General features: G+C 46.8%; 1 protein-coding gene across 3 annotated transcripts in view; it reads left to right on the top strand.

Moving 5' to 3' along the window:
• The first annotated feature begins 302 nt into the window (after nucleotides 1-302).
• Nucleotides 303-13,079, top strand: part of ABCC4 (ATP binding cassette subfamily C member 4 (PEL blood group)) — a 229,762-nt gene continuing 216,985 nt past the window's right edge. For 2 of the 3 annotated variants that reach the window (XM_079778943.1, XM_079778945.1), the window contains exon 1: nucleotides 555-767. In XM_079778943.1, coding sequence (XP_079635069.1) covers nucleotides 694-767 — 74 coding nt within the window. In that variant the 5' untranslated portion in view covers nucleotides 555-693. Of the gene's footprint in view, nucleotides 768-13,079 lie in introns of all 3 variants that reach the window. The other variant, XM_079778944.1, reaches the window with a different exon arrangement.

A 13,079-nucleotide genomic window follows, 5' to 3' on the forward strand; every position in this document is an offset into this window, starting at 1 on the left:
GCGGCTCTACAAAGATAATCTGTTGTCCAGGTCAGACATTCGCTCCCAGGTTGGGGGACCTCCCACAGCACCCTTGTTTGGGCCCAAAGAGGGCAGCGAGCTTAGAAGGCGCCGGCTCAGGGCCATCTGGCAGCTTTCGGCAGGTCTCCCGAAACCGCAGCCGAGGGGGCGTTCCTGAGCAGCGGGGGCGGGCAGAGCCGGCGCCTCCCTTCTCTGCTTAGCTGGTGCCTTAGGTCGGAGCCCGAACTCCGTCAAGTGTGCGACCAGGTGTGAGCACGTGGGCCTCTGGTCCCGGGGCACAGGGCCCGTGGCCCCCCTACCATCTCGATCCAACAGCGCCCCGGCCTCGCCTCGCATCAGCGCGTGGCCCCCGGCAGCGTCGGCCCGGCCTCCCGCTCCCCTCCGTGGACCCCGCCGCCTCTCGGCTCCGACTCCCGGCTCCAGGCGGGGGCGTTGGGGACTGAAGCAGCAGCGGCAGCAGCGGCGGCGGCGGCGGCCTGGGCGCGGGAGGCGGGGACGGGGCGGGCCACTGGACTCTCCTCCCGGAAGCGGGTGATTTTGCGCCGCCAGCCGAGCGGACCGGCGAGGCGGCCCGAGCTGCAGCATCCCCGCCGGCGTCTCCAGGAGCAGCGGGGACACGTCGCCGCCGGAGCAGCGCGCGCCACCCCGGCTGGCGGCCGCGCGGCCGGCAAGATGTTGCCGGTGTACGCGGAGGTGAAGCCCAACCCGCTGCAGAACGCCAACCTCTGCTCGCGCGTGTTCTTCTGGTGAGCGCCCCCGCCCGAGCTTGTCATCCCGCCGCCGCGTGCGCCTGCCTCTGGGGGTGGGGACCGGGTCTGAACCAGCGAGCGCTCTCCACCGGCGCTTCTGGCTGCGGACGGGGCCGCCCCACGCCGGCCGCGTGCTTCCCGCCGGCACCCCGGCGAGCGGGGCGGGCGGGAGCAGGCCCCGGAGGGGGCCCCGGAGTCCTGATGGTGCGGCCGCTGGGTCTCCCTGCCGTGCCGCTCGCCTGGGAGGAGGAGGAGGAGGAGGAGAAGGAGAAGGAGGTTGCCCCGCGGGAGAACAGACTGGATCTCCCCACCCCGCCAACCTTAGCCGGCGCCCCCTCCCCTGAGGCTCAGGGATTTGCACTTCGGAACTAAAGCTACACCCTTTTCTTTCTTTCTAAGCAAGCAGCTTAGGAACAGCTTGCTTGGTAACTCACTTCAACCAAAGCCAAATTAGTGCCCTGGACCATTGCCATCTCCCAAGAGTGACCCCACCTCTTCCGATATTCCTTAGGGGACAGCCCAGTTCCAACTCCGCCGGCTCCCTCCGTGTCCGGGACCGTGCCTGTCTCTTACCCTCTCTCTTCATGTATGTTTCACACTGCGTGCCCTAGTACTTAGTGGTGGCAAATTTCGTGTGGGTTAACAACGCTTTCTTATTTATTTAAAGAGTGGAGACGCTTGGACACGGCTTTCTTTTGCCTGAGACACACAGAGCCATGACTGGAGTACGCCCTTGACCACCAGCCCCTTTCCAATTGCGAATATATCCACTCCCACCTTGGAGGTCTACAACGGGGAGAGGTTTTATAGGGATCTCTAGCCTCTAGGGAAGCAATTCAGGGTCTTGAGGCAGGTAGTGGGTTCTTCCCGGGAGTCCTGTGGTCCTAAAGCCACGGAAAGGTCCTTGAGCTGGGTGGACACACACAGGTGCAAGTCCGCCCGCAGAGGTGAAGCTCTTCAGTTTTACCTCGAGGAGCCGGCACTAGGAACTCGGTGGGCCTGAACCCTTGGACTTGAATCACACTTGGTTGATGGTTAGATCTTTTGTTTCTCGACCCTAACCCTCCTTTCGTCTTTCCCACACATCCGAAGAGATTCCTAGGGGATCCTCCTGCGCTGGCGTTGATTGCCGTGTACTCGGCGTGTGTGTGGAACAGACCTCGGCTGTTTGGTGCCCTTCCCTAAATGAAAGGGGAGGAAGGATATGTCCGCTTATTATAAATTATAACGAAGGAGGCAAACATCTCCTTAACTTTAGGCAGGGCCAGGCGCTCTGGAAGCACGTCCTATTTGTGGATTTTGGAAATGTTTGTACATGGCAATGGGAAGGTGAGGACTTCTCTTGAATGACTTGAGTAGGCATTCATTTCTGGTTTCCCTGCTGGAGGGGAAGGAGCAGTTACCTGTTTTCCTCCTGAAGGCGCTGAACCAGAGAGGTTGAGTGAGTTGCCCAGGATCACATAGCCAGTAAGTGGTGTGGAGCAGCATCCCAAACCAGGCCGCCCGGTGTCCTGGCCTGTGTTCCAAACCGCTGTGCTGAGCTGCTTCTCTTGGGACACTTGTTCTTCAGTCCGTGGAGAAGGCATTCTATACGCACTGTTGTTCTTATCGACTGGAGTTGTGAGGTGGTCGGGCCGCAGGAAACATCTATTACCTTCCTTTAGGCCCTACAGTTTAGGGCAGCTGTTCTCCAAGTATGGCATCCACATCTGCCTCATCCACATCACCAGGGAGCCTTGTTAGAAATGCAAGTTCAGTGCACCCATTCCACAGCAATTCTGTAAAATTGGAAACTCGGCCCCCCGAGCAGGGTTTAAACTAGCACTCCAAGTAATTCTCATGGAAAGTTGAGACTGACTCTCTGTTTTAAGCCACTCCTCCATTGTCATTCCGGTATTATAGTTTAAAAAAAGGCCAGTGTTTGTGAAGTCAATTGTTGGTCACAGTTGCTATCCTGTATTTTTTTACCTTCTGCAGTTGGAGGAATTTTAAAAGTCTGGGGCACCTTAGTGATTTTCTTGTGTACCCCTCTGGCTGCAGGCGTGAAGGCTGAAATGAGCCCAGCCAGGAGGAAGTGCTGCCTGGAGACAAGGCCCACCTTGAAGAGAACAACAACCAAATTTCCAACTTCTCAAATTTCATCTGCTTTCTAAACTTGTAAACTTGTAGCTGCTTATCTTAAAGATACCGATAACTAGCTCACTGACTTGTATACAGATGACCTTACCGGGGTTTTGGTGTTTTCACAGCACATTTGGACTTGGGGTCTAAGAGGAATTGTACATTATTGGCTATTGGTAACTGCTGTGGATTTTTTAAGAGAATGTATGTTTTTCTATTTCTGCAAGAAATTCCAAAAAACCTGCTAGAAGGTAACCGAAAACAAACAAACAAAAAGAAATTCCAAACTATAGAAAAAGAAGAAAGGAAAAGGATGACTTAGTTCTGTTAGCCAAGTGACAGGTGCTGATGCTTTGGCGGTCTCTTAAGCCTTCTCTTGAAACCCCTTTAAGCACACCCGAGGGTGCACACATCTTTTCTATAAAACTGGTTTTGATCCTGATCCCTTAATTCCTATGGTTAACATTTCTTTATGGCATTCATCTTCAAAATAGGCTATTTCATGGTGATAGTTTAATGCAGTCTTTCACTTCTGTTGAACAGTTTGTTTCTGTGTACGATGATGTAATAATGTACATCCATGTTCATATTTTCCTTGCATCTTTCCTTTTTTTCTGTATTTCTAAAAGTAGAGCAACTGGTGGAAAGCCAAGTTGTTTTCTAACAGGATTTGACCAATTTGCCCTCTTACTAGTGGTTTATGTGCTTAAGCCACTCATTGTCAACTTTGAGTACACAAATTATTTTTCTAAGTAGAAAGGTTAAAAACACTAGTTTCAATGTGAATTTATTTGTAATAGGGCTTATAATATTTTTTCAGATTTTCATTTGTCTCTTAACTTAGTTCAGATATCTTAAAACTTATATATATGGTTCATTAAACTGAGCTTTTGTAATGTTCTTTAAAAATATCTCAGCACCATCTAAGTCTCCATGAGCATTTTAGCTTTCTTGTGTCATTTCTAACAATAAAGGCACCTGGAACTTCTTTTACTGAGATAGCGCCCCCCTCCCACCCCCCAAACAGCTCATTTTCCCATCATGGTTTATGGAATAATTCTTCCTCTTCCCCATTATTGGAAATAAGTGGCCAAGCTTGTGAATTGTGTCCAGCTGGGCACTAGATTGCCCATTTCCCCCGAGACTCCCTGGTGATAGCCCTCTCCCCTACTGGGCAACCTGTGCGTGAGTGTGTGTGTGTGCTCTGTGCTCTGTATTTTTCTGTCCACCCTTATCCCAGAGGTCAGCAGGTTGGGGAGTAGCAGTGCAGGACCTGTTTCCAGAAATGGGGGTTTAGGAGGGCTTGGGCCAGATGCCTTGGGCAAACCAGAGTGGTTAAACGCTTCCTCCCCTGCAGCTGGCTCAGGAAAGCGAATGCTGCTGTGGAGACTGCCACTGGTGTCAGGACACACTCTCTGGAGACTCTTCCCAGAGAAAGCTGATGACATGAGGGAGAAATGCAAATGGCTGAGTGCTAGGGTGGCTTAGAGAGGTTGGCTGTATCCAGCCCTCTCTATGGTGATGGTGAATGCATAGAAATGTTTAATGTTAAACTAGGGTTTTTGCACCATTTTCGGAATACCTCTTGCTCTTTGTTAGCAGTTGGAAATCCAAAGGTAGGTGGAGGCTGGGGGAGCTTTCCAGGGCTCTTTCTCCAGCCTTAGCCTGTTCCTCTTTCTTAAGGTTTAATTTGATGAGTTTTGGCAAACAAGAGGCAGAACATCCCAAAGGTGTATAGAAATTTACTACTAAGTCCCTACTAAATCCCTGCCGTGAAATAAACAACGTAACAAATTTTACAAGTATCTCCTATGGGTTCTTTTATTATTATTATTATTATTTATTTTATTATTATTATTATTTTTAAATGATGGTTTCTTTTTTTAATTGATTTTTTACAGAGAGGAAGGGAGAGAGATAGTTAGAAACATCGATGAGAGAGAAACATCGATCAGCTGCCTCCTGCACACCTCCTACTGGGGATGTGCCCGCAACCAAGGTACATGCCCTTGACCAGAATCGAACCTCAGACCTTTTCAGTCTGCAGGCCGATGCTCTATCTACTGAGCCTAACTGGTTAGGGTGGGTTATTCTTTTTTTAAATTAAATATGTTTTTATTGATTTCAGAGAGGAAGGGAGAGGGAGAAAAAGAGAGATGAGAGAGAATAATTGATCAGCTGCCTCCGGCATAACCCCTACTGGGGTTGAGCCTGCATGTGCCCTGACTGGAAATCAAACTGTGACCTCCTCCTGGTTCATAGGTCGACGGACCGATGCTCTATCCACTGGCCAAACCAGCTAGGGCCTGTGGTTCATTCTTGATTTTTTTTTTTTTGTGTGTGTGTGTCTTTATATTCCTGCATCTGGTCTGTCTGGGAGGTGTGAACTAGTGTCCATTCAGTTGTGTCAAGTAGATAATTTGCCTTTCTGACCCCTGCCAGGAACTCCTCTTTCTCCTGTGTATCTCCTAGAGCAGGGGCCGGCAAACTGCGGCTCGCGAGCCTCATGCGGCTCTTTGGCCCCTTGAGTGTGGCTCTTCCACAAAATACCACGTGCGGGCGTGCACGGACAGTGCGATTGAAACTTCGTGGCCCATGCGCAGAAGTCGGTTTTTGGCTCTCAAAAGAAATTTCAGTCGTTGTACTGTTGATATTTGGCTCTGTTGACTAATGAGTTTGCCGACCACTGTCCCAGGGGACACCTGCTCTGTGGGGTGTGGAGCACAGGGCCTCCTTGTACCGCGTGAGCCTTCATCCCAAGTCACACCTGCCACTTTTCAATGGGACCTGGGAACCGTGTCCCTCTTACCAGGAGGATGCTTTTGTGCGCTTCCTCTTCATGTGAGCTCTAAGCCCCTGCAGATATTTTGTGTTTTTGTGTTGATGAATAGCATAGAGGTAGATGCCAGTAGAGGCAGTGGGAAAGTCTGGGCTTTTGAACAGGTTGGACTCAGGTCTTATCTTCAGTGCTGCAAATTCTGTGTGGCTACATGCAAGTGATCTCTGAGCCTTAAAATTGGAAGAATAGAGGTGATCGTAAATGCAACTCCAGCCCAGAGTTAAGGCCTCGTATGGCCAGGGGATATCTGAAGAAAGGAAGATAAGTGGTAGATCCATTTAAAGATTAATCCTTATGAGCTCTCTTTATCTGTACAGGTGTACCCTGGTTTTTTTTGTTTTGTTTTGTTTTTTTACACTTCCCTTTATTGCGCTTCACAAATGTTGCTTTTTTTTTTTTTTAATAAATTGAAGACAAGACCCTCTGCCAACAAAAAAGATTATGGCTCACTATCATAGTGGTTTGGAATCAAACCGGTATAGTATCTCTGAGTATGCTATACATAGAAATAACTGAATACAGTTATTATGGCTCACTATTATAGTGGTTTGGAATCAAACCGGTATAGTATCTCTGGGTATGCTATACATAGAAATAACTTAAATACATAGAAATAACTGAAAATGGAAGTCAGCTGAGGTTAAGCTTAATATTTTCTTCAGATATTAAAACTCCTGTTTCTCTACTTCCGCAGTATTCTCTGATATGCTATTAATAATGTAGACGCAGACCTGTTTCCATCCTCCCCCCAGATCATCCTGGTTGTGGCAGGTCTGGGTGGGATGTGTGGAATCTGTGTTTTAAGTTACTTGAGGGCACTTAGGTTGGCAGGTAGTCCCCAGAGGTGGATCTATTTAGATAACAATGCTGATAATCACTAACATCTTTTGAATGCTTCCTCTGGGCTCAGAATTTTGCTCACTGTTTTACTTTTATTGTCTCATTGAATCCTCAAGCAATCCTATGAGGCAGGCATCTTGTGAAATGCTTACTTCATAAATGAGGAAATCCAGGTCTAGAGCGGCTGGGCAACTTGTCAGGAGCCACATACTTAGGCAGTCACAGGGTCCTGCTGGGATTCCACGCATATCCTTAGCACACCTGGAAGCCAGCAGTGTAAATGCTGGTTGACCGAACAAAAAAGTGAATATGCTGATTTTTATCCAGGAGACATTTAAAAGTCTTGTTAGTGAATGGACATGCTCTTTGCATATGCATGCATCTGAAGAATGCTTTCCTGTGTTTCATTATGCTGCCTTCTGAATTGCCTTGTGGGATTTTAGCATCGCTATCCACCCAGTTCTTAAGATGTGAACCTGTCAGTTCTTCTTCACCCTCATCTGCTGACATCAAATCCTGTTGATTCAACTTCAAACATGCCCCTGCTCCCACCTCAGCTTACACTCTTGGCTTCTCTTCCTTTCAGAGGGTCTTACTGCTACGTGTCTTTCTCTTAAAAGTCCGTGCCATCCTCCTGCTTAAAAACTTCTTGCTACGCTCAAGAGTAAATCTCTAAGCAGCATTCAGGATCCTGCAGAATTTGCTTTCCAAGCATCATCTTCCATCATTCCTCACACAATGGGACCTTTCTGATGAGGTGAGGCAGATCTTGTAACTATTCTGCCTTTTCAGGGCCATCGTGTTAGGGGCAGAAGTAGAATACTGGGGACTAGCTATATTATAAGAAATAGTAATCGTGCTCTGTTAACATTGATTGTTTTGTTCTTATTACATTCTAACCTGGCTGGGAGTTGTGTGCTCCTGGGACCTGGGAGTCAACCTTGAATGAGGTTCACTCTCATTGAGAACTGCCTATTATCATGGAAAGATTAACAACCTGGTTGCCCAAACAATGGAGTCTCGCCCCAGCCCACAATGCCTACTTCCCCGTGCCTGTAGTACCCATTTTGCATACCCATTCTTATTCCTTTTGCCTATTTCCCCATGTAATCTTTCTTTCTTTTTAAAAGCTTTATTTATTTATTTTTTAGTTAATCTTTACTCAAGGATATTTTTTCCATTGATTTTTCAGAGAGAGTAGGAGAGGGAGAGACAGAGAAACATCGATGTGAGAAACATTGATTGGTTGCCTCCTGCAACCAAGGTACATGCAGGAGGAACCTGCAACTAAGGTACGTGCCCTTGACCTAAATCAAACCCGGGACCCTTCAGTCCCCAGGCTGACACTCTATCTACTGAGCCAAACCAGCCAGGGCTCCCCATGTAATCTTTATCCTACCCAATATAAGCAGCTGGCTTAATGGGGGGCAGGGAGGTTGCAGAGAGATTTTTGTGGGTGACCTGCTGCTTTCCCATATTGCGGGCAATACTGGAAAATAAAATGCTCGTATATGATTCAACCCTGTCTCTGCTTAATTGGCTCAAGTAGTGACAGGCAGCCTTAACCCATTCAGTCCCTCTCTTCATGGGACTTAAATTCTAGTGCAGTGGTCGCCAACCGGTGGTCCGCGGACCACTGGTGGTCCGTGAGGTTCGGAAGGTTGGCGACCGCTGTTCTAGTGAGAGAGACACTAAACAAGCCTGGCCAGTGTGGCTCAATGGTTGAGTGTTGACCCATGAACCCAGGAGGTCACGGTTTGATTCCCAAGCAAGGCACATGCCCAGGTTTTGGCTAGATCCCCCAATAAGGGGGCATGCGGGAAGCAGTTGACCAGTAATTCTCATTGATGTTTCTATCTTTCTCCCTCCCTTCCTCTCTGAAATAAATAAAAATATATTAAAAGAAACACTAAATAAAATGAATAAGTAAATTGTAGTATGTCAGTTATGAGTTATAAGGAGAAGAAATAAGGCAGGGAAAGGGGTTAGGAGTGAGTGTATGTACTGGGAAGGGAGACGGCAGTTTTAGGCAGCGTGGCCAGGGCGAGCTTCACAGAGAAGGTGAGCAAGGAGGTGGGGGAATGGCCAATGCAAGAAGAGATTTTGAGGACCTTGTTGGTCAAGTGGGACCACTTTTCAGAAGAGATGTAACATAGTCTGCTAAGGATTTAGTAAGATCAACCTGGTAGCTGTATTGAGGCTGGACTAAAGTAAGGAAAATCATGAGCACATAGATGCAGGGAGACTGGCAGGAGATTTCACAGCAGTTCAGGCAACTGATGATAGTGGCTTTGACCAGGATGGTAGGAGGGTAGTGGCGAGTAGTAGGATATAGGGAAGAGCTTATTTGAAGGTGAAGCTGAGCATCTTTGGTGCTAGACAGAGTGTGGGACTTGAGAAGAGAGTCGAAGTTGTCTCCATGGGTTTGGCCTGAGCAAACCCAGGGAAGGATGGAGTCACTGTTAGATGAGATGCTGAAGCCTGTAGGACAGTGGTTCTCAACCTTTTGAATGCCGCGACCCTTTAATACAGTTCCTCATATTGTGGTGACCCCCAACCAAAAAATTATTTTCGTTGCTACTTCATAACTGTAATTTTGCTACTGTTATGAATCGTAATGTAAATATCTGTGTTTTCCGATGGTCTTAGGCTCTACAGCAGCGGTTCTCAACCTGCGGGTCGCAACCACAGGTTGAGAACCGCTAGCAGGGTCGCCTATTACGATTCATAACAGTACCAAAATTACAGTTATGAAGTAGCAATGAAAATAATTTTATGGTTGGGGGTCACCACAACATGAGGACCTGTATTAAAGGGTCGCGGCATTGGAAAGGCTGAGAACCACTGCTGTAGGAGGAACAGGTTGGAGAAGTCCAGGAGTTTGGGTTTGACCACATTGAGTTTGAGATGCCTGCTACACATTCAAGTGGAGAGGTTGAGTAGGCAATTGGTCATGAATCGACAGGGAAGAAGTCTGGGCTGGAGATAAAATGTGGGCATCAGCAGCAGTGCATACAGTGGAGATATTTGGACACACAATTAACTGACCTCATTGTCTGTGGGGTGTATCCCCAAACTACTCCTTTATCCCTATTTAAGTTCATTTTGTTGATGTTAAAGTTTAGCATCTCATTGTTGCCTGTTGAAAGTTATTTGAGTGCTTCTGTAGCCTGACCACTAGAAAGGGCAGGTCCTGGATCTGTCTCCTAAGTTGTGGCTGATCTGCTAATGATCACAGTGGGCAGTAGATTAATTTGTCTACAGGTGTTGGGAGAGGTCATGCCATCTGTCTTATGGGATCCAGAGGTATTGTATCTGTTGGGCAGTCATTCTGAAACTCTACAAAAAAAAAATTGAGGTCAGTTTGGCATGATTTCCTCTTTTTTTTTTTAGTTTCTTTATTGATTAAGGTATTACATGTGTCCTTATCCTCCCATTATCCCCCCCCCCCCCAACCCCTCTCCCCTCATGCCCTCACCCCCCTGTTGTCTGTGCCCATTGGTTAGACATGATTTCCTCTTAATGAACACAAGCTGGCTCTTGGTGCCGTCTTTCATAAATTAATAACAAATTGCCTCCTTCAAATGATTGACGGGTATGATTTCTATTAAGCTTGTTAGCTCTATTTTGTCTTAAGTTCTAATTAGTTAATACACAGAAGTTTCTCAACCTTCACTATGATTGAGTTTTACTTGGGCTGCCATAAAATTCGAGCACCTGGTTCCTTCATACACCAGTTGGAATCGTCTCTGGGAATAGAGTGCTGGCATCGGTATTTATTTTACTTTTAAAAATATATTTTTATTGATTTCAGAGAGGAAGGGAGAGGGAGAGACAAACATCAATGATGAGAGAGAATCTGATCAGCTGCCTCCTGCACGCCCCCTACTGGGGATGGAGCCAGCAACCCAGGCATGTGCCCTTGACTGTAATCGAACCCAGGACCCTTCAGTATGCAGGCTAATGCTCTATCCACTGAGCCAAACCAGCTAGGGCTGGCATCAGTATTTTTAGAAGGTTTCCTATGAGATGCACAATGAAGACTAAGAACCCCTGAATAAAAATCAAACACATTTCTGTGCTGTGCATATTTCCATTTTTCTGGCCAAGGTTCCAAACTGCCCTTATCCCCCACCCCTTTTCTGATTCCTCTCAAAGGATAAGCACCGTGGGGCTTGCTCATCCCTATTGGGAAGGAAGGGGGCGTGTCCAGTGCAGATATCTTAAAGACACTCGGTCCTTGGATCCTGTGGTAACCTCTTGTGGCCGCGGGCATTGTCCTCATTTTACCCAGGTGGGACATAGTGGAGCTCTGGATTGAGTCAGGTCTGACAAATTACAGAGCATGAGCTTCAGCCTCCGTGTCACTGTTTTATGTCCTTATCCTGGTCAGACAAGGATGCCCAGATTCATTGAGTTTATGAGGGTAAGTGAGTGGAAATCTCACACTCGTCAATTAAAAGCTCGTGAATATAAAATTGCTCACCTAATAAACTGCTTTTATTTGCAGACTTTCATTAGTGTGTTTTATTGGCCAAGATGTGACAGATTATGTCATAAACCCAATTGGCTACTTCTTTGAATGGCTCCTGTTGAAGGATTCTTCAGCTAGGCAGTGTACACCCTTCTCCCCTCCCTCCCCTTCCTCCTTCCTCCCTTATCTTTTTTGATGGTGTGAAACGTGTCTGTCCTGTTTTAAATTGGTAAAAGGGAGATTTATCTGTGGCTTAGAACTTTAGGCTGGGCCTGGAGGGGTCTCATTGTCACAGAATCTGAAAGTGGCTTTTATACGAATTTTGAGTATTCATTGAGCAACACAGTTTGTTCATCTGTAAAACAGATAATGCATTCTTAATGGATGTTACCTGGCAGAGCACCTATAAGTGACTGCTACATATTTGGCCCTCAGCAAGTGGGTACAGTGGGGATTACTGCAAAATTCACTCTTTTATTATGTTTTTGTTTTAAATGATCAAGTGTTAAGTCTTTATTCCTGTGACTTTTAAAAATAAGTTGCTAGCTCTTTGAAGGCAGAAACCATTGTCTTTTACATCTTTATCTCTCAGCACCTAGCCGAGCATCTTGCACTTAATAGGCGTATTCAGTAATTTTAAGTTATTGCTTTAGCCTTTTCAGGTTCCTCTCAAAGCATGAGACCAGCTGGCACTGTGGGGCTTATTCATCCCTGTGGGGACTCGGCAAGTGATTGGGGAGGAAGGAGGCTTGCTTTGTGCAGGGATCATGGGGATACTCATCCCTGGACCCTTTTAGTAGCCCCTTTTCTAATTTGGAATTGCTGACACCTCTACTTTAGATAGGAGCAAGCTGGGTATTATGGAGAGAGCATCAGACTGGAGCCAGAAGATCCAGGTCCTAGTCCATGATCTTGCACTTGTTAGCTGTGACCACAGGTGAGACGCTTAACCCCTCTGGGCTTCAGTATCCTCTTCTACAAGTTGGGGAGATTAAACCTACTCATGGTGTATTCCAAAAATTATATTTTAAGTGTAAAAAATGAATAAAGTTCTATACACTTATTTTCCTCCCCCACTTAGAACCAAGCAGGCAGGGCAAGTCGGCAGGGCTTGGTGAGGAAATAGGGCAATGTGTAACATCCATCTCTGAGGAATGGAGAAGTGACCTGTTAGTAACTGTCCCACAGAAATTAAGAAAAAAGAAAGCAGCAAAGAGAAGTATAATTCATGTCAAGAACAGGGTCACTGTTGGTGGAAGCCCTTTGAAAATTGTAAGGTGATGTTATTACACCTGCCAGAGCAATGTGGCTGAAGCTGCTCAAGACAGCTCCTCCTGGCAACTTCCTTCTCCAGGCCTGGCTCTTCATCTCACACCTCGAGCCTGTGGAACTGGAATTGTGAGAATAGATTTCTGTTGTTTAAGCGCCCCCAACTGTAGCACTTTATTACGGTAGCCCAAGCAGCTAAAACACCCACATGCCCCCTAGAAGTCTTTGTTGGAGTTGACGCCACTGGTTGCCATGGATCAGAGCTGCTCTGTATTGTAGTTTGTCCTCTATTGGATTGAACTTACCAAAGATTCTGATCGCCTCTAGTCGACCTCATTATAGACCTGCCTCCTCATTTTTTTAATTGAATTCAGGAAAATCCCTAAAACTCGTCAGATGTGGAGCCCCAATCCCCAGGAACCCTTCAGAGTGCTCTGCTTAGGAGGAGAGCATCTGTCCCTGGACAGGCAGTCTGGGCGTCCCAAGTGTAAGTGTTGCTAGTGAAATAGATTACTCATTGTTGCTGTTGGTTCCCCAGCACCAGGTGGGCGCGTCTTTGGCATAAGGCTATCCAGTGTAAGCTGTTTTGTTCTTTCAGGCTATGAGGTAACTCAGACTCATGCTTTGAACTTACTCTTTTACAGTCTATATGCAAATTTACCAAATTATTTTGCTTTTGGGAAAACCCCATACAAGTCTTCAGTGTATCCTGTATTAATAGCCAAAAAAAAAAAATAAAAAAAAATAAAAAAATAAAAAAATAAAA

Source organism: Cnephaeus nilssonii, assembly GCF_951640355.1.
Source record: "Cnephaeus nilssonii genome assembly, chromosome: 8".
NCBI classification, from domain to species: domain Eukaryota; kingdom Metazoa; phylum Chordata; class Mammalia; order Chiroptera; family Vespertilionidae; genus Cnephaeus; species Cnephaeus nilssonii.